This window comes from Vigna angularis, chromosome 5, assembly GCF_016808095.1.
Source record: "Vigna angularis cultivar LongXiaoDou No.4 chromosome 5, ASM1680809v1, whole genome shotgun sequence".
Classification (NCBI taxonomy): domain Eukaryota; kingdom Viridiplantae; phylum Streptophyta; class Magnoliopsida; order Fabales; family Fabaceae; genus Vigna; species Vigna angularis.
Window position 1 is genome coordinate 21,100,101 of NC_068974.1, and position 21,769 is coordinate 21,121,869.

The following is a 21,769-nucleotide window of genomic DNA, read 5'->3' on the forward strand; positions in this document are numbered from 1 at the left end:
AGGTGGAAACCACAACCACAACATGCAAGGGTGAGTAACCAGAAGTATCACATCATACACCCACTACATATAAACTATAATAATTTCCATGATTTAATATAAATCGGCACACATGACATTGCAGACTAGTCTTTCATAAACTAATGTCGTTTCCTTGTAATTCGTCGTCATAACCTGTTCTCAATAACAGGCGATTCGAGTCGTCTTCCATCGCGACTTCAGACCTATCTCCCCGACTCCTCAAGGACTAACGAGTAAAAATATCGATACTACGCGTAACGATGCACTATACTCAACACGAGCCGAAGTCATTGGGCGAGACATTCACCTCCTCGCGCAGAAGAAGGTGACACTCGAATCTCAGTCTCACGCGAGACTCGCATTTATTATAATATTAATGCTCACAAGACAGATGAAGTTACAAGTAAATAACATAGTGTATGTACCACATCAAACAAAATAAACGTGCTCAATCACGAATTCATACACATTCTCAATAACATGTATAAATAAATCAATATTAGATCAAGAAAATAACCAACAATTCTCAATAATTGTTTTAAAATACTATTTGTACACATAATTCATTTCAAGAGCAAATAAACCTAGACAACATTATTTGTAGAATACTATTAGGACGACCACTATTCACCGGACACTGTGGAACGAACACTACTGGACGAACGCCATTTTCCAAACACCAGGCCGAACACCATTTGGACGGACGTCATCAAATCACACTATCAGGTCGAACGTACAAAACCGAATATTGAACACCATTAGTCCGAACACGAAAACCGAACACCATATTCAATTAAACACTATTGGGCCGAATGCTATGATCGAGTACTTAGGCCGAACACTAAACCATCGAACACCATATTAAAATTGAACACTATTCAGCCGAACGCTAAAACCGAACATCTCACTGGATTAAACATTGTTCAGCCGAACGCTAAATCCGACCACCTCACTCAAATTGGATACTGCTAGGACGAACGTTAAAATTAATCTCATATGCTCAACACTTAAAACACCAAACGTTATTAAACCGAATACTATTAAGTCGAATACTATTTGAACGAACGCTAAGATTGAAGCCTGAGAAAAAGATTATCAAGATCGAACGCTATCCATCATTAATACCCTAAGACCGAACGCTACAAACTACCTAAGAATACTTACATAAGGCCGAACGCTCACAATCTGAATAAAACCAAGACCGAACGCTCACAATCAGAATTAAACCAAGACCAAATGCTCAAAATCAACAATTCCCCAACACCGAACGCTAAAATCCACAATTCACCAAAATCGAATGTTCATTATTTAAACATAAGAACATCAGATTTAAGACCGAACGCTATGATAACTAATTCACCAAAACGAACGTTCAAGATCTTAAACTAAGGATATCAAATTAAAGACTGAACGCTTACTAATACACCCAAAAACGAACCTACCAGATTCAAACCTAAGAATATCAAATTTAGATCGAACGCTTAAAATCACTAAAACATCAAAATCTAACGCTCAAGATTTAAGCCTAATCATACTAAATTCAGCCGAACACTACAGTCACCCATACACGAAGACCGATCGCCGAACGCTCACAAAACAAGCCTAGAACGAACGCTAATGCTCGTTACTGAAGGACACAGGACCGAACGGTTATTTGGCCGACCACTGGTCGAGCACTATTGGGACGAACGTCTAATATGATATTAACTTTCACCATGGACGAACGCTAATGCTGGGTACATCAGAAAATAAAACCGAACGCTCAGGAATTTTGGCCGACCACTAATTTGATCGAGCCATTTGGACGAACGCGCGTTCTGCAGAATTCTGCAGAATCGCACCAGATTTCCAGAAACCCAGAAACTCCCAATTTTCATCCCCAAATTCCCAGATTTGCATTAATACAGTATGATTCAACAATCAAACAAAAGATGTAACTCCCCTTACCTCTTGAAGACTTCCTTAGAGAATCTTGAATCTAGAAATGCAGTATCTTGATCTCCTTTCAAATCCAAAAGCTCTCCACTTCTCCTCTCCCAGATCTCGCAGCAAGCTTTTCACTCTTCCAGAAAATCAGAATCCAGCCCCCTTGAATCCATGGAGTCTTCCCCTTAAGAGGAAGGATGACCTGGACACTCCACTGTCGGACGAACCTCAGCCGTTCCCTTCCACTCCTCAGTGCCAAGCACACTATGAAGAGCTGATGATGAAGATTCCTGGCGGCTGGAGCACTTCCAGGTGGAGAGACCCACCACTCACAGTTGCTGCCCACTTTGCTGAATGGGAAGCCTCTCCATTTCAACGTGCAGCCGCCCACTACTCCACTTCCATAAACATGCAGTCGCTCCCTACCCTACCACTTAGAAACGTGCAGCCCTCCCCCACTTCCTCTTTTTTTTTTTTTTAAATGGACGCTCGGTCCTTACATAAAACACCAAATTCATCAGCTTAAGGACCCAAATTCAAATCCACCACTTTGCACATGTTTTTGACCATTTGATTGACTCAAACAAGTCACAAATGACTTACCCAGACTATCCCAACAGACTAATTGAGTCCTTGACCTCTTGTTCTCATTTTCACTACCTCACTTCCTCCAAAATGACTCAAAACATGCATAATTCACTTAACCTTCTATCTAGTTATCCTTATGACAGATTACCCTCATCCATTATGATCAAAACAACTTTGCACCACATTCAGTTCAGTTCAAAATCATCATCTTCATAAGTTGAAAATCAAGCAATCAAATTACATATAACACAATATTACTCAAATACCTAAATTCAATTCAATCACTATTATATCACAAACTTCATCACACATACATGCCAAATTACTAATCAAAAACAGAAATCTAGCTTCCCTTACCTTGAATAATTCTGGACAGTTCCACCAAAACCCCGACAGCTTGCTTGCGATGCAAGGAATTTCTAGGAACACCTACAAATCACCGATTGGCGATAGAAAACAACTCTTAAAACCTAAATTGAGCTAGAAATTGAAGAAAAGCACCCAAACACATGCAAACAACAATTGTTGCATGATCAAGGTTAGAAACGTATGAAGAAAGGGGAAAAACGACTTACCGACTCAAATCAAGAAATTGATCGATCTAGATTATTGTCCTTGACGCCAGGATCGTTTAGGCACCTCCTGATTGTCGAACAGATGAGCCACCGGTGAGAATTTCTGGAGAGAAGGGATAGGAAGAGTAGAAAATAGTGTTTTAGAGAGATGGAAAGTATTTAGATAATGAATCGAGTGTTTGAAATTTATATTTATACTATTGGTTTATTTTAACACAAATTGTTCGGTCTCATTATTTTAATACATTTATCTATTCTTAACAGACTATTTTCTGGGTTCTTACACTTACAAGTTCATCCAAACAACTTTATCATGTGAATCATGCATATAAGAAGTAAGAAGAAAGAGAAAAGAGAGTATATATATATATATATATATATATATATATATATATATATATATATATATATATTCTAAGCAACGAAAAGAAACTTATGAAAATGAAGATTGAAGTGGATGAATGGAGGCACAGAACAATAGTACATGCACTATGTATGTGTGAATCACATGGTATAGCTCTGAGACCCTACAAAGTATAATTTTCTGGTTCCTTGAAGCTCATGCAATGTCATAGTTGCTATCTTTGCCTTCAAGTTATATACATGTGTCAGTGTCTACCATTGATGTTCATATACAAAAATAAAATAAAATCTGCCATTAAAATGAAGATGTTGTTCATAAAATAAGACCAAATTGCATCAGTTTTCACAAATTTAAATCAAATTGAAACTAAAAAACTAAAAAACCAACTTAATATTGTTGGACCAAAATAAAAATTAAATGATTACCTTAATAAAATTATGCAATGTGGGAAGTGAAAGGAAGTTGTGTCAGTTTTATCGGTAGTAATACAATTATTTTATACATAAGATGATTCAAATCCCTAATAACTCAAAAATATAAGAGGTACTTCGAGAGAAAGGACATAAGAGGATCTAAATCCAACATTTGATGGGTAACCATGATATCCAAGTTTTTTTGTCGAGAATATACGAGAATGAAATTAAGTTCTTTATTGTATTTTTATAAATAATAGAAATTTAATAATCGTCAATCAAAATAGAAATCATGCATAAAAATGAAAATTATATATTAAGGTGGATATTATTTGCAAATTAATTGAAAAAGAGATTATTTACTTATTCAAAAAGCATAGAAAATATATATGATGAGTTAAAAAATTGTTTAGCGAACATATGCATTTATTATCATCTATTAAATATGTCAAATGGGATTTTTACAAGTGTAAAATATAATAATAATTAATATATCTATAGAAGATGATAAATGTGTTCATATATTGATCAATATCTGTTATAATAAAATATCTAATTATATTTTTCAGTTTTTTTAGGAACCGGTTTAAGCACTCAAAATATTAGCTTTTATTATGTAATTAATATATTGTGTGCTTTTTTGGTGATTGATGACATTATTTTATGTCTTTCTTTTTCTATTTTTAATTTATTTTTCTTCGAGGAAAATATTTAGTGAAAAATTAAAGTGTCAACTTAAGATTTTATATTTTTATAATAATGTTATTTATAAAAAAACTAATATAAAAATCAAACTTTATGAAAGAAAGAAAAAACAAAGAGGTGTAACATAAGTCCTATAATTTTAACATTAAGGATGGACAACCTTTGGATTAACAATTTTTTTTTGATAAATATACTAACTATCTTTTTCTTCCAAAAATAGACAGTGAAGTTTATATTTTGATGCATTTTAAAAATTAAATTTTTTCATAAAAAGAGAGTAAGGAAAATGTTTTTAGTGTCAATGAATTTGGTTTTCTTCGATTTCTAGAATTATTTCAACGCGTCTAAATTAAAAATCTTTATAGATGGTTATAGTTTAAATAAAAAATTCCCTAAAAATTTAATTTGTTTTTAGTTAAAATAATTTATTTCCTATTATAAAAATTTCATTGAAAAACGGTCTTTATTAAATCCAAGCATCTACTTATTATATAAAAAATAAATCTTATTCTTTTTTGTTTGTCTTCTAAATAGTCTATAATGCTAACACTCAAACCTCGAATTAGCCATTTTTTTCTTCGTGAAAAGCACCTTGATACCATGATCCACACTATATAATATTCTATATACTTTGAAAATTTGAAGAGCAAAACTGCCTAAATAATGTACATAAAGACGTGCGCACCACCAAGAATATTCACAAAATCTGTCAATGTTAATACATAAAGAGGGTTTGATTGAAATGTCCTCTCAATGTTTGAGGGAAAAGTCACAACTTTTTTAGGTTCCAATTCTTAAACCCTAATGGGTGATTATCACAATGAAATGCCATGACTTTAATTTGTAAATGGTTATGATTGTGATAAAAAAAAATACGTATATGAATTAGGGTATGTTAAAAACTTGAAATAAACCCTAGAAAGATAGGTAACACAAGAAAAACAATAGAATAGGACATAAGAGAGAAGTCTAATTTATTTTTCATTAATCAAGGCATGGACCCGAAATCTTAGTTAACTAATCAATGTCTAAAGAATTGATCAAAGTCATTTTCTTGAAGGTCAGAAGTGGGTTTCATTTTCTTTTATCCTCAAATTAAATTCCTCTCCTTCAATTCATCACTTCTCTTTATTTCATATCACATTTGGTAATTTAGGTGTGTTAGGTTGAGAGTTGGAATTGCTTGATAACTTCTATTCTCATTTTATTGCCATAGCCAATTATGTATCTTAGTCATTCATGCACACAAATGTGTGTCATGCATGCTTTTTGAACTATACTATGGAAATAAGAACTACTATTTCAATTTAACTTATTATCTCACATATTCAAACAAGTCTTAGTGAAAAATTAGTACATGTGATTTCCACAAAATATGAAACATGTTCTAATTTGGAAATACTAAAATTTTTTTCTTATCAGATCATTTCAACTCTTATTAAACTATCTTTTAATAATAAAATAATGCATATTAATTTTTTCTTTAATATTATAATAAGAGAAATGATTAAATATGTTTTCTTTTTAGAATCTACTGTGATACATTTTGATCTCAAACTTAAAAAATAATATATGTAATTCTTTTCATTTAATCGTGTTAGATATTTTTTATATACTAAACGATATTTTATGTTGATATTTGAGTTGGAATATGATAAATTATGTAAACAATTCATATGTTGTTGGATTAAAAAGACTATATTCATTATTTTTAGAAATTGAAAATCAAAATATATTAAAATTTAAAAGGAAACAAATTTCAACTTCGACTAAACATAATGATTAGATCATGTGACTCATCCTATTTTTGGGGAGAAATCTCAAATCAACCCTCTTTTTTATGTGTTTCAATTTAGTTTCTGTTTAGGAAAATTTGATGTCATATGCTAAAAAAATGTCACGTTTCAATTCGTGATTTGTTTATTTAATTTTTTTAATACTTTTTTAATTATATTTATTGTTTTTTAATTTTCATTAAAAATAAAAAATTGTGACGTGTTAAGCTCACATCGTACTATGTAACAACAACATTGTGATATGACATTGACAATGTTACATATCACTATCACACTAAATATATTGCCTTAGTTTCAATTTCGTTATGTATTTTTATTTTATCTCAGTCATAATTCTTTTTAAAATTAAACAATTTCATATTTTATCAAGTTAAAACAAAACTTAATTTTTATATAAATATTAGGTTAAAACCCTCGGTTGGTCCTTGTATTTATATGAGAATCTCAAATGGGTCATCGTTTTTTTTTCGGTCTCAATTGGGTCATATTTTTTGTAAAAATGAGCAAATTTTACCCTAACCGTTAAGTTGTTCCAAACGGCGTTAAATTAGGTTGAGCTGTATTTTTTGCATTGATGGCGTGGCATTATGCATTTAATTGAATTTAATTGAATGAGTGATGTGTTTTAAAATCATCAAACCACTGATCACCTTTCATCTTTTTCGCTCTTCCGCCCAAGTTGTTTTCTTCCCACTCCCACCCTCAAACCCTCACTCCCCAAACACACCCTTTCTCCCTCTCAAAAACGCTGCCGTCATGTGAGAACAGACTCCTCCCGTGGACGCACAAGGATTCCGCCGCCATCGCCGATGTCTGGCCTTCTACTTCCGCCATCGCCGATGTCTGGCCTTCTACTTCCGCCTTCGATGTTGGTCGGGGATGCTCTAGGCTGTCAACTAATGCAGTTTCTATGATGTATCTGTCTTTCTTCCGAATGTAATCCTCTTATCCGTGGCAGCTGAAGCAACCCTTAAAATGAAGAAGATGCCTCCCAGGCGCCGTGCACTCTTCTACTCAATCCATGCTTTTCTCCAAAAAAAAATGAAAACACCCGTGAAGCCCCCTAGTGGCGGCTGGACCCTTCTCTTTCAATTACCCCTTTCTTTCCCCAATCCTTGCTGGACTGCTCACTCATCACCTCGTCCATGGGCTCTTCATAAATGGAGAAATGAATTGTTTTTTTTCCTGGCGTCTGCTGCGTGCTCGTTTTTTTCCAGCCAAAAGCCCCCTTTTTTTTTGACGCTACCCTCCGTTGCTGCTGCCTTGGACCAAGACCGTGACACTTGCTATCCGTGTGGGTTGACGTTGCTACTGGGTGCGTGAAGATAGCTGGATGTCACCTCAAGTTTAGTCCAAGCACCTCAGTGAGGGTTTGAAGGTAGGAGTGGGAACGAAGCAGCTTAGGCAGAGGAGCGGAAGAGGTGAAAGGTGATCAGTGGTTGGAGGAAGAAGAAGCACTGTAGCCACAGAGATTTGATGATTTTAAAACACATCACTCATTCAATTAAATTCAATTAAATGCATAATGCCACGCCATCAATGCAAAAAATACAGCTCAACCTAATTTAACGCCGTTTGGAACAACTTAACGGTTAGGGTAAAATTTGTTCATTTTTACAAAAAAATATGACCCAATTGAGACCGAAAAAAAAACGATGACCCATTTGAGATTCCCATATAAATACGAGGACCAACCGAGGGTTTAAATCTAAATATTATATTAATATTTTTATTAAAATTAATATTTTATTAAATATTTTTATTTAAATTTATACTTTAAAATTGAATTTTATTTAAAATTGTTTTAAAGCTATTAATACAAATAAATCTTAATAGAAAAGTTTCAAAATTAATTTTAATTAGCTAAACTTGTTTATCGATTACATTTTATAAAATAAAATAAACTTATAAACTCTTTCAATTATTTAAAATAATTATATACTTTTAAAATATGCAAACTTCAATAAGTTTTATAATTATATATTTTTATAATGTGTAAAATTCAATCATTTTTATATAAATGTTTGAATGAGTTTAAAAATAATAATTTTACAAATTCAAAAGAAAATTTTAAAATAATTTAAAACAATTTTATAACAATTTAAAAAAAAATTAAATTTTGAAAACAATTTTAAATAAAATTTAATGTAAAATAGAAATATAAATAAATGTAATATTATTAAAAATATTTAATAAAAATATCAATATTAATATAATTATTTGTATACAAAAACTATATTTCTTTTCAATTTACAAAAATAAAATTATATTATTTTAAAAATATTGGAACTAAATTTAAAAAAAATAAAAATATATGAATCAAATTATGACTAAAATAATGAAACTTAACATTACAATAACATGAAACATTATTAGTGTTACTACTCCATATATGACACGATATTAATTTAATACGTAATAATATTTTTATTTTATAATTTAAAAAAATAAAAATAAAAATAAAAAGAAGGGATACTCTTTAACTTTATAATAAAAATCAAATTAATATGTAATTAAAAATGACCGATTGATTTAAAAAAAATGGAGAGAAATATTATGATTTAACCAAACATTTTATCCAATAAGAATTTTCGTAAAGGATAATCATTAATTAAACTCGTTGACGCTTTTAAAGAAGAAAGATGCTTGGAAAAGGTTTAGCATTGGTCGCTGGAAAATTTCCAAGGGGCACGAGTTTACCTCATCAAGGTGGCATGAATATGAAGAAACAGAAGTCAGAACTTCATACATCATGTCCAGAACAAGTAAGCAAGAATCAAACTTGATATCGTGATGATGTGGGCATTGCAAGCATACATGCATATACAACACTCACAAAAATTTCGGTGCGGTTTGTTCACAGCGTGGAACCAATCATTGCTGTGCAGAAGAGAGAAAAAGCAATGAATGAACAGAAGGGTCCTTCAGCAAATGATCAAGTTTGAATCTACAACAAAGTGAGGGTCCCACATGTCCACCTTGTTCAAAGTTCAAACATCCCTCGCAAGTGCGTGTGTGTGTGCACTTTATGCTTTTGTTGTTGTAACAACAGCTCCTGCTCCACCTTCATCAGATTCTTCAATTCTTCTCTCTCAGCTTCCTTCTTGGATTCTCACTCACATTTGCTTCACTTTTTTTATCCTTCTCACTGCCACACTGTTGTTTTTGGAGTTCTGTGCTAAATAAAGCCGGTGACTGTCTCAGGGTTACCTCTGTTGTTTTTTCACCTTGTATGAACTGGTGAGTTTATGGTCCAACATGGTACGCGTTTTTCTAGAACATGTTTTTGTTGGCCTAACGTTACTGCTGTCGGTGTTTTTTATCTGTCGGGCAATGTTTGTAAGGGTGTTTTGTTTTAGCGTTGTCATTTGATCAAAGAGTTGAGTCGTTTTTCATAAATCTCAAAATTTTCTTGTGTTCTCTTTTGGCACAGTAAGATTTTTCTTGTAGAAAGAATTCAGAAAAAGCAAAATATGTATATTTCACTTGGGGAAAATATTGAATTGAACTCCATTTGCGTTGCGTATTTTTTTCCCCTTATGCTGCTTCACCTTTTTTGGCCTTTGATGCCATTCCTTGATTTCTGTATAACTGTGGTTTTGACTAATTGACCTTTCGGATTTACAAGCTGGGTTGTTATCTTAAATCTTTCATTTAGTATTTTTTACAATTTGCTCTGTTATTCAACACAGTTTTGCCAAGCTGTAGCTTTTAGGTTTTTGTTCGGTGTTGTGGTTTTCAACAATGTATTGAGAAGAATTTATTGGGGGCAGTGAAATCAGGAGTAATAGCCTAACAAATCAAGTTTCAAGATTAACATTTACTATGTTATTAAATATTAAGTATGATTTGTGGTGTGTTTATGTATCTTTTGGCAGACCTATGGATGGATTGGAAGATCAACAGGGAACAATAGCAAAGAAGTGAAGAGGAAATGAGAGAGGAGTCAATAGGGATAGTTATTGGGGTTTCCATAGGGGTGGTTATTGGACTGGTTTTGGCAATTTTTGCATTCTTCTGCCACAGGTATCATCGGAAGCGTTCACAGATAGGCAATAGCAGTTCTAGAAGGGCTGCTACCATTCCAATCCGCGCACATGGTGCTGATTCTTGCACCATTCTATCAGACTCAACCTTAGGTCCAGAGTCACCCATAAAGTCTGGAAGGTATGGCCTTCCCTTCTGGCTTGAAGGGTTTAAGAAGAGTAGTAACATGCTCCCAGCATCTGGCCTACCTGAATATGCATACAAGTAAGAGTTTGTTTCTTATATGAACTTGCCTTCATTTGCCTTTCTTTTTGTTTTGGGAAGAGCCTATTTTAGTCTGCTTTAGTCTAAGAACTATAATTTTCTCTTTATTTTCTCATAATGGAATATCAAAATGGTCCCTTAAACTTGCATTGCATGCTTCTTGAATCATGATCTGTATAGTATAATCAGAAATAGTCTCAATTATGAGGTTGAAACAGTTTGGAGCCGTAGTTTTAATACCACTAGGCATTGTACTTACTAAAATAGATGCTTGATTCGGCTTTAGGAATGAACATTTGGACTCATGATTGATATGCATCTGCTACATAAATGCATATGCAAACATAAGTTTTAACCTATCATATCTGTCTTTTAGGATAAGCCAAAAGTAACTGTTTTGTTGGATATTTTTAATTTTTAGTGACTACAAATTGTAACCAAGTGAAATTAAAAATGTTTGACTATGTTTGTCATTCTATCTATTGAATGTTTTATTTAAAATTCAGGGATTTGCAGAAAGCAACACATAATTTTACAACAGTCATAGGACAAGGTGCATTTGGTCCTGTTTATAAAGCTCAGATGTCTACTGGTGAGACTGTTGCAGTTAAAGTTCTTGCAACTAATTCTAAGCAAGGGGAGAAAGAATTTCACACAGAGGTTGGTTGGCAATGTCATTTTCCATTACTTGGCCACATCATCAATATCATAAATAAGAAAAGTTTATGTTGTTTCTGCTGTGCTACTTCAGATAATCAGTTACTTTTAGATGAAGTTAAGGACTCTTGGAGTAACTGATGATATTGCAGTTTTACAGTCCTTATCATATTCATTCATTTTCTGCACTGCCTTTCTTTTCACTCCAGGGTAATTTCCAATTGCAACTTTTAATGTTCTACTTTTTCTCAGGTCATGTTGTTGGGAAGGTTACACCACAGAAATCTGGTGAATTTGGTTGGATATTGTGCAGAAAAGGGGCAACATATGCTTGTATATGTATACATGAGTAATGGTAGCTTGGCATCCCACTTGTATGGTAGTAAGTTATCTATCTCACCTTTTGAATGACATGTGTACACTGTTCTTCTATACAAACTTTGGTCCCTGAATGTGTTCACGGATTGCAATAATAGATTGAACAATATGCTTTTCTTGTCTTTATATTCAGGTGATGTGAATGAAGCACTGTGCTGGGATTTGAGGGTCAACATAGCTTTAGATGTGGCAAAAGGCTTGGAGTATCTTCATGATGGGGTAAGTTTCCATGTGATCTGAACCAATCAAACTATAACTTATATATTGCTATAATTGTTTGTATTCTCACTTCAGGCAGTTCCCCCTGTAATCCATAGAGACATCAAATCTTCCAATATTCTGTTGGATCAATCCATGCGAGCCAGGGTATGTCCTTGTTACTCATCCACCATCTTCTTTATCACTAAAAAAGTAGCTTGTAAATTGCAAGAAATACACACACTATACAGTAGTATTACAACTTGTCATTGTCAGTTGTTGCTGTCAAGAGTCGAGTCCAGATTCTCTAGTCATTTTTTTTTTGTGTTGTCTTGTGTCGATTCTTCAAAATACACTAATGTTGGTATATTAAAAAAGCTTTTAATATATTTTGAAACATTAAAATCAATGTCAATCGATATATTTTAAAGGCACAGCATAGGAACAATACCAAAAATTCAGCAAAGAATCCAAATTCTTTAAGAGTCAGATGCTTCTGAATGTTTAATTGTTAATGTTGAATCAAGCAGGTTGCTGATTTTGGACTTTCAAGAGAAGAGATGGTGGACAAACATGCAGCCATTAGGGGTACCTTTGGCTATCTTGACCCTGAATATATATCTTCAGGAACATTCACCAAGAAAAGTGATGTATACAGTTTTGGAGTATTGCTCTTTGAAATTATAGCTGGCAGAAATCCTCAGCAGGGTCTTATGGAATATGTTGAGCTTGTAAGACCTCTTTCTCTCCTTCCACAGCACACTGAGAATAACTGTTAGTGGTTACAATCATAATCATAGGTATATTCTTAGGAGTAGTAGAATGAGTTACTTAAAGTGGTACTTAAATTTTGAGAGTTTCTTCTCTCTAATGATTAGGTTCTCTTCTTGTGCTTAAGTCCTTATATATGTATGTAAAGATAACATTCAAAATTAGGCTGCAATTTTTGAAGAAATCTATTAGGGTCACATCAATATATTGGTTAAAGATATTGGTGTGTCTAATTTATATATGATTTTTTATTTTTGTTATAATAAATATTTTCACTTTCTAATTCAATAATTAGAGTTTGTTAAGAAGAAACTATTAGGTGGTTAGGAATCATCATGGTCCCTCTTGATCGCTTGTGATGAACTAAAAATGTTATTAGTTTCTTTTTTTCTGTAAATTAAAATTTTGAATACATGTTACATCAGATTGATTGGATGAGATCATAATTTCATGAAGATCCATTGAGATTATGAACTCGATACTAAATTATCTAACAATTTAATCTTGTCAAGGCAATTCAATACGGTTCTTAAGATGCTTTTAATATTGTTTTACTGTTGGAATTGAAATTTAACTTCAATAATCTACCTAATAAGATATGCATTAAACACACATTATAAGAGAAAACTTCCATTCAAGAATGGCCACTGGATGACTCTGTCTGATGAAAACGTCAAATCTTGGTTGAATGAAAGTGTCATGGTAAAGAAAGAAAACATCATGCATATTCATTTTGTGGGCTAACCAATGTGATTGATGGATGATTAGGCAGCAATGAACATCGAGGGAAAAGTTGGGTGGGAAGAGATTGTGGATTCTCACCTTCAAGGAAACTTTCATGTGAAGGAACTGAGTGAAGTTGCAGCAGTAGCTTACAAATGCATCAACCGTGCACCAAATAAACGTCCTTCCATGAGGGACATTGTGCAAGTGTTAACAAGGATCCTTAAATCAAGGCACCATGGGAATCATCACAAGAATTCCTTGTCAGCAACGGATGAAGTTTTCATTGATCCTGACCAGCTAGAGACCATGATTTCAGTCACTGACCACAGGAGAGAAGAATCTAAGGATAATCCTGCGACAGAGGTGTACGATGAGTAGAATGTTGTTTCATCGTAACCTCATTTTTTTAGTTAACTTCACCTTTTGATTTTGGATTTGCATGTACATGGTTGTAGATTTGGTTTCTATACGGTTGAGTTAATGTTCCATCTTTTTTTTTTCTTTGCATTGTCTTGCAGAAATGATACACCCAAATTTGTAAACTAGTACTTTCACTAATGGAAGTGAAGAGAAAGATAATTTTTTCCCAAATTATATTAAATTTATCAGTTTATTTATTTATAGCAATTGTTTTAAAAACCATAAGGAGAAATATAATTAATTATTTGAACAAAATGATTAAATTCATGTAAAGGTCATCTATATACTCACTAATTAAAATAAAAAAATTTTATTTATTTTAACTCACGTTAGGAATGATAAAATGGGCTTGGGTCGGAGGGTTGAGTTAGTGATTCTAGGGGCCTTCTTCTTGCAACCCCATATATTTTTCCTGGACTCCATAATCCTAAGGAAATTATCAAAGTAAATTTAGAATCCTATCAGATATCATAATGGTTGGAACTCCATGCAATTTCATAATTTCTCTTATATATATCAGTGTTTACACTCGTGCAATACAAAGTCTTCTTTTAATAAATTTGAAAGAAATTTATTTTATGTTAATTATTTTGCTTAATATATTTTTTATTAGATAATGTAAAAAATAATTTATTAAAGTATTGATAAATTATTGATAAATAATTTTGTTATAAATTATTTAGGTATCATATTAATTTTAAATGATAAAAAAATTTTCAATCTTCTATTAATTTGTGATAATAAGTAATTAAATAAAGAATAAAAAATAAAAAATTAGGTGGAAATGAGTATTTTTGTAGAAATTAAAAGTATTATATTTATTCTTTTTAGTAATATTGAAGTGACATTATGAAAAAAGGTTTTGAAAGAGAAGAGGAGGTTTTGAGAAAATTAGTATTTGAGAATATTTTAATGGTGGTAATCAGAGAAGTTGAATGGGTTGGAAAATAAAAAAAAACGTCTTTGGAAAATTATTTTTTTAATGCATGAGAAATAACATTTTAATTATCATTAAAAGTCAATTAAAAATTGTTTAGTGAAATTTTTGTAAACGGCATCAGTAATTAATACTTAAATATATGAATTTGATATTATGTTAATTTTTTTTAGTTTTTTTATAATAATTTATACTGTTAATTTTACATCATAAAAATTGTTTGAAAAATAATATTGTATAGTAATAAGTCATAGAATAAAGAAAAAAAGCATACGAAACTAAAATTGAAATGTGTTTTATATGTTAATCTCTCAATTATTTTTTATTTAGTCTCGTATAAGATTAATATAAATTGATAAATATGTATTGAATTTTTTTTCTTATGTTTTTATTAAGTCATTAAATAAATAAAAAAATATCTTCATTGTTCGCCATTGAGTCATGTGGAAGACTCAAAAGAATGGTATGAGAAATGGATTGCTTCTCCATGCACCTCATCACTTTTTTCCTGCATTTTTAAAAGGTCTGTTATACCCTCCAAATTAAATAAAAAAGACAAAACTAATTAAATGTTACGGTAGTAAATTTTCACCAATCTTTACCAATTCAATTAAATGATGTTTCTATATTACATGCACCCTCCATCAAACATTCACTTTTCTCCTTCATTCTTCATTTTGTTTTCTTGTTCTTCTTATTCGCATTCGTGATCATTTATTCGTATAAGTGGTCTCGTTAATTTGGTGATTGTCCTGCTCCTCTTTCATTGTGTGGTCCTTGTGATGTTCTTCTATTATGGTATGACCCTCATGGTGACATTTGGTGTTGTTTGTGAGTGAAGTGTGAGGTTGTGCAGGAGGTGCGAGGTTTAGATAATACTTATGGTAAAACTCTTTAACGACTTTTGAATATTAGTTAAAATTTTATCGGTTTTTAAGGTTGTATTCATTTTTAGGTATTGTATTGTTAATATGAATTTGTGAGGACGGATTTTAAACTGATTTCATGTTTATTTGAAATGATTAGCGAGCGATTGAAATCGAAGAGAAGCGAGATAAGTAAATTTTTAGATATGTGCGAATTTGAAATGATTTATGATCAAATGTTCATGTTATCCCATATTATCCCTGCTTTATGGATTCAGTTGGCACTCATCCAATTGCAGCTTATGAATGCCTCTAGCAGTAACATCCAAGTAAGCACGTGATGAAAAAGTAATTATCAAATTAATTTTTTTATATATAAAAGTAAAATCTTTATAAAAACAAACTTTTTGTTAATTAAGTCATACTTTATAAATTAATGTATTTTTCAGCACTACTTAAATACCGTTCATTCATATATGAGATGAGGTTAGAGTCACTTTCAATTATTGTTTTCATTTTATTTCATAGTGAGTTAATCATAATAATTGTAGAAAATTAAAATAATAAACATAATAATAATAATAAACATAATAATTATTATTATAATAATAAAATAATAATAATACAATTTTTTTTCATGTTAAAAATCAATTTTTATTTTTTATCTTCTCATAATAATTTTTACAATTATATATAATATTAACAATTACAATTTTATATTACTTTTACTATTAAGGGTATTTTGGTAATCTTTAATTTCTACTAATTAAACAATTTTTTTATCTGTCATATTGGTCAAATACTACACTAATTTTCATAAACTTTACCTCCAAATCCACTCTCACTCACCTCCAAATCTACTCAAGCAAACAACAATCAATCACTCTTAAATCCCTTCAAATTCATCCACCCACTCTTCCCCAAATCAATCTTCTAAAGTGAACACACCCTAAAAGTCGATTAAGGAATTAACGGATTTTTAAAACTATAAATTTCTTAATCGACTTTCGAAAGTTAGTGATTCCTTAACTGATTTTCGAAGACCGGTTAAGGATTTAACAGATTTCAAAATATGTTAATTCTTTAATCGGCTTTCAAAAATCGATTAAGAATATAAGGATTTTTAAATTTGTAATGCTCTTTAACAACTTTCAAAAGTCGGTTAAGACATCACTAATTTTCAAAAGTTGGTTAAGGAATTAACGGATTTCGAGGTTTGATTATTTTTTTTTTCTATTTTGATTTAGTTTATTTGTTATTTAAATTTTAATATTGTCACAATTTATTATTATTAGTATTGATATTATTATTAGTATTTAGTGAGTTATGGAGTAACCAACATGTTTATCATGTAGGTGATTATTATTTTTAGGTGTAATATTTTAAGATGAACAATTATCCATTTGATTTGATGCATTCATAAATAAATTTGAGCTTTATGTCCGAATTTTCTTTTTTTATAAATGAAGTGGCTAAGGGAAAATACAAATAATTTTTCAAAGAATAAAATATTTCCCTTACGCGATGAATTAATTGAATGGGTTCAAGAAATTGGATTTATTGTGGTTATTATAAGATCTGACACAACAACTAGTGAATCTGGAAGAAAAAGGTTTGTGTTGTTAGTTTGTGAAAAGGAATGTGAAGTACAGGAAGTATAAACATGACTTTTAGCCGAGTGTATCTGACACAAGAAAGTGTCCCTTTAAGTTGGGGGATAAACCCTATTCTAATGGAAATGTTTATGTGTTAAAAGTAATATGCAGATATCACAACCATGAACTGGCTGAGACTTTAATTGGTCATCCTTTTGCTGGCAAGTTAAATGTTTTTGAACAGTCATTATTGAAATGCAACAACTGATGATGATGTTAGATCAAGATAAATAGATCTAATGAAGTAGATGTGTGAATGATTATGAGGTGGTAAGTGACCTTTGGTGGACACATCATGATGTAGTGAACTTGTTGAATGTATTTAATATTGTTTTCTTGATGAATACCTCATATAAGACAAATACATATTGACTCCCATTGCTTGAGATAGTTGATGTCACATCTACAAGGTTGACCTTCTCACCCGCCTTTGCATAGTTATCAAGTGAACGCCAAAATAATTTCACTTGGACAATGAAAAGGTTTAGAGGTTTATTTATACATCTAAGGGCGAACCACATGTGATTATTATTGATAGAGACCTTTCTTTGATGAATGTCATTACCAATTTATTCCTCGAGTCTTATTTGATGCTATGTGGCTTCCACATTTTGAAAAATATGAAAGCCAAATGCAAAATGTTAGTAGATTTTATTGAGGCATGAGATATGTTGATGGAAGCATGGGAAAATGTGACGGACTATGAGGAGGAGTCCATGTTTAGTGCTTATGTTGACCACCTTCATTATGTTTCTACTTCATGGCTTTTGTTCTTTGAATAAGTCAATCACACTTGGATCATTCCTTGTAAGGCATACTTAGTTAAGGCGTGGATGAACAAAGTTATGCATCTAGGAAACACAACAACAAACAGTTAATTGTTATTGTTATTTTTTTACTTATTTATGTTATATGTATTATGCTATTATTAATGTCGTTTGTATCAAGGTTGAGTTTGTGCACTAGAGCCTGAAGAAAGTATTGAGCACCAGTATCAGAGACCTATGTTCATGTTGGTATGCTATCCACAACGCCATTGTCCTCCAACATAATAAGATAAAGGCGTCGTTTGAAATGAGTGAGGCTTATAAAAGAAGCAAATATAAAAGGCTTGTTTGACGCGTTTTGAGATGTACTTTAGGACTCATTATTGACGAATTTAAATGAGTGAAGCATATAAGATTGGATAATGAAATTTTTAAGAAAAAAGTTTTAGAGTAAACTTCTTAGATCATGAAACTCCTTATCAGAAAAATCAATTTATAGTGTTGATATTTTTGAAATTAAATAATGGAGTATCATTATTTAAAACATTCTACTACCTCTAATACTCTATTTTGTAGGGTCTTACACATTTCTATTCAAAATATTTTAAATTTAATATTTGATTTTAAAATAAAAAATGTAAAATACATTTTTTCTTTTTCATCTTTTGGTTTATTCAAGAGTTGTTATCAAATACTTTTAAATATGTTTAAAAAAATAAGTTTTTAAAATAAAAAAAAATGTTTGGAGCAATAATTATATTTAAATTTATATTTTTTTCTTAGGATGACTCTTCTTGAACATTTTTAATATTTGTGAAAAACATTAAATTCAAGACATTAATGTCTTGAAAAAATATCTTAAGCTATAAAGTTAAATTTTTACACTAAGTAAATTGTTTAAGAAAAAAAAATTATTACATGCTTAAAAAATAGCTAAAATTTGTTATACTTACAATTAAATAAAAAAACTTATTTGATCCGTAAAAAAGTAATAATAATTGAGTATATACAATTAATTATATATTAGAATAATTTAATTCTCATACTTATTTTTTATCATAAATATTTAATTTTTTGGTGTGAGAACCTAGAAAATAGAGTATTAGAGTTCATGGATGTTTTAAAATAATGAAATTGAGTATTTTAAAATTAAAATAATTTACAAATATAAATAGAATTTGTTAAACTCGTCTCATTACATAAAACACAAATCATCTCTCTAAAACTATTCCTCTTAGTTCTCTCTTCATTTTCTCTAAGAAATCTTACTCCTCGATCATCTATTTGACGATCAGGAAGTTCCTATGAGACCACAACTGACCTCCATTTTTAACCAATCAGTTCTTGTTTTAAACACAAGTAAGTTTCTACTTCCTTTTCCTTTTGTTCTCTATTTATGATCATGCTTAGGAAACTCTTTGCATGTGTCATTTATACTCTATTCTTGGTTCTTTGTCGATCTGTAGTCTTAAAGACTCCTTTCTATCATAATTTGGTGATTTGTAGGTGTTTCTAGAAGTTTCTTGTACGATAAGTAAAAGAGGTGTGTTCTTAGAGCTGTGTATCTTCGACGTAAGATAAAGGGAAGCTAGAACTTAATCTTTAACTTTAATTGTCATGTAATTTTTAGGGGTTGTATGTGTATTAGCTTGATTGAGTACTAATTTTTAGTATTTGTGCTATTTTGGTTTAATTAAATGTGTATGTTTAAGTATTGGATGATCTAATTCTAATGTGCTGAAATATGAATATCAATGTTGTCATGAACTGTGTAAGATGAAGTTGTATTGATGTTTGAAATTGAATGCAAAGTATTTGGATGATGATCAAATCTTTGGGTTTTTAAGTCTAAAAGGGAGTTTTAATAGGTGATTTTGAGAGGTAGGTGTTGGGGTGAGGAAACAATTATTCTAGGTCTGTTATGTAGTCATTTGAGACTTTTTAGAAGTGTGAAATTGTTTAAAATTGATCTAGGACAAAGAGGTAGTTCATTATTGGTGTTTTGGAGGATTTTAAGTGTAAATTTGGAGTTTTAAGTTGCAAGATTTTGAAGTAAGGGTGTGGACTGTTTTGGGAAGTTGAGAGTTTGTTATTAGACAAATTATGACTTGTTTAGGCATTTAAATCAGTAAAATTTGGTGTGGAAGCGATAATTGCATAATTGGGTGAGTTCCTTAGCACATTTTAGTTCAACTTTGAGGTTTAACTTGTGAAAAATTGAAACAGAAAGGTTTGGAGTAAACTAAGGTGTTAGGGTATGTTATCTAGTGTATTATGACTTGTTTGTGTTGTTAGTTTGCTGAAATTGGTGTTAAAAGAAGTATAAAGGAGTTTGGGCAGCTTAGAGAAGTGCTTTTGGTTTCAAGTGGTCAAATAGAGTTAGAGATGTGTTTTTTGGGGTTTCTCAGTGTTTAGAGGGTCTTCGGGATTAGTTGAAGTGGTGTAGGAAGTGCCCAAAGTCATAGAAGTAGAGTTTCAAGTTCTGATATGGCGTTGAACACCTTTGTCATGGTGCTTAAGCATCACTTTCCAGTGTCGTTGGAGCTTAGTGCCAGGTTTCTAGGGCTGAGCGCCAGGTTTCCAGTGGTTGTAGCGCTGAGCAGTAGTTTCTAGGGCTGAGCACTACTTTTGTAAGTATGAGTTTAAATGGATTTTTGTGTTGTTTAGTGACTCTTCTTGGATTGTTTCTTATGTATTGATGTATATGGAATGATTTCATGTGATTTCTAATGACTTGTAAGGTTGTTTCTGGTTCTTTAATGTATGATTAATGGTTTCATGTATTGGTACACTATATGAATGTGAAGTGATATCAAGGGTTTCAAAGTTGTGAAAATGAGTTCCAAGGTAGGACTTCTTGGTATTGGTTTCAAGTATTATTAGTATGAATGGAGGGAGCTCAGTGTTAAGAGTTATCTTAACACTCTAATGGTCATTCATTCTCAAGTATAGAAGATTGACACATGTGGTGAGAGTAGCAAGAGGTCTTAGTCTAGGTACTTCCAGTATGGCTTAAGACTCGGTACAAATTGACCTTGTGAGTGTGGTAGAGTGAAACTCGTTGGCAATGATTTTGCAAAGCAAGAAAGGCTACCACAAGTGCACAACCCGCCATAACTCGACATTCATTCTAAATCTGGATAGTTAGTCTTGTTCCTTGCATGTTAAGATGTTTAGGTTGATGTATGTTATATGTGATTCATGTATGCTATGTTCTAAATGTTATATGACTTATTTTGTATCTAGCTTACCCTTTTATTTGTGTATTGTTTGTATGTTTCTGTGTTTCTTCTTTTAGCTATGATCATCCGATGGGTGTGAGCAGAGACGACGAGGTATCTGTGGAGTAGGCTCTAGATAAAGGGATGTCTGATGTTTAGTTTTTTGTAAATCAACTACATGTATATAGTTTTGTTTAGTTATCTGGTATATAAAGTTTAAGTTATTGTTATTTTGGATAACTGTAAATTGTACTTTATAATCTTGTGTTTAATTGATCTATTATATTAAATCTGTGATGACTATTATATAGTTTAATGATATATTTTGGGATGTTATATTTAGTGTACCAATAAAACATTTTACTAATGTGATGTATTTTTTTTCTAGAAAAAGAATTAAATTAGAAGATATTATATTGTTTTTTCTTAGCATCGTCATTTTATTATTATCATTAAGATCATTATTACGTTAACATTCTTATAATATTCTATTATACATCAAATTCTCAATATAAATAATAGTTATCTAACACA

General features: G+C 31.3%; 1 protein-coding gene across 2 annotated transcripts; it reads left to right on the forward strand.

Moving 5' to 3' along the window:
• The first annotated feature begins 9,051 nt into the window (after window positions 1-9,051).
• Window positions 9,052-13,876, forward strand: LOC108338922 (calcium/calmodulin-regulated receptor-like kinase 1). 2 transcript variants are annotated; one of them, XM_017575996.2, is made up of 9 exons: window positions 9,052-9,153; window positions 9,252-9,628; window positions 10,267-10,639; window positions 11,146-11,299; window positions 11,549-11,678; window positions 11,808-11,893; window positions 11,969-12,040; window positions 12,403-12,603; window positions 13,412-13,876. In XM_017575996.2, exons 3-9 carry the CDS (start codon window positions 10,323-10,325, stop codon window positions 13,745-13,747), a joined length of 1,296 nt encoding a protein of 431 aa, XP_017431485.1. In that variant the 5' UTR covers window positions 9,052-9,153; window positions 9,252-9,628; window positions 10,267-10,322; the 3' UTR covers window positions 13,748-13,876. The 2 variants fall into 2 exon arrangements, with proteins under 2 accessions (XP_017431485.1, XP_052734402.1); XM_052878442.1 differs by lacking the exons at window positions 9,052-9,153; window positions 9,252-9,628 and adding an exon at window positions 9,663-10,172.
• Window positions 13,877-21,769: the final 7,893 nt, after the last annotated feature.

Coding starts and splice junctions, on each gene's coding strand:
- LOC108338922 (XM_017575996.2), top strand. CDS start 10,323: ATGAGAGAGGAGTCAATAGGGATAGTTATTGGGGTTTCCATAGGGGTG. Junction 12,041..12,402: donor ATCAATCCATGCGAGCCAGG/GTATGTCCTTGT, acceptor TGAATCAAGCAG/GTTGCTGATTTTGGACTTTC. Junction 12,604..13,411: donor TTATGGAATATGTTGAGCTT/GTAAGACCTCTT, acceptor ATGGATGATTAG/GCAGCAATGAACATCGAGGG.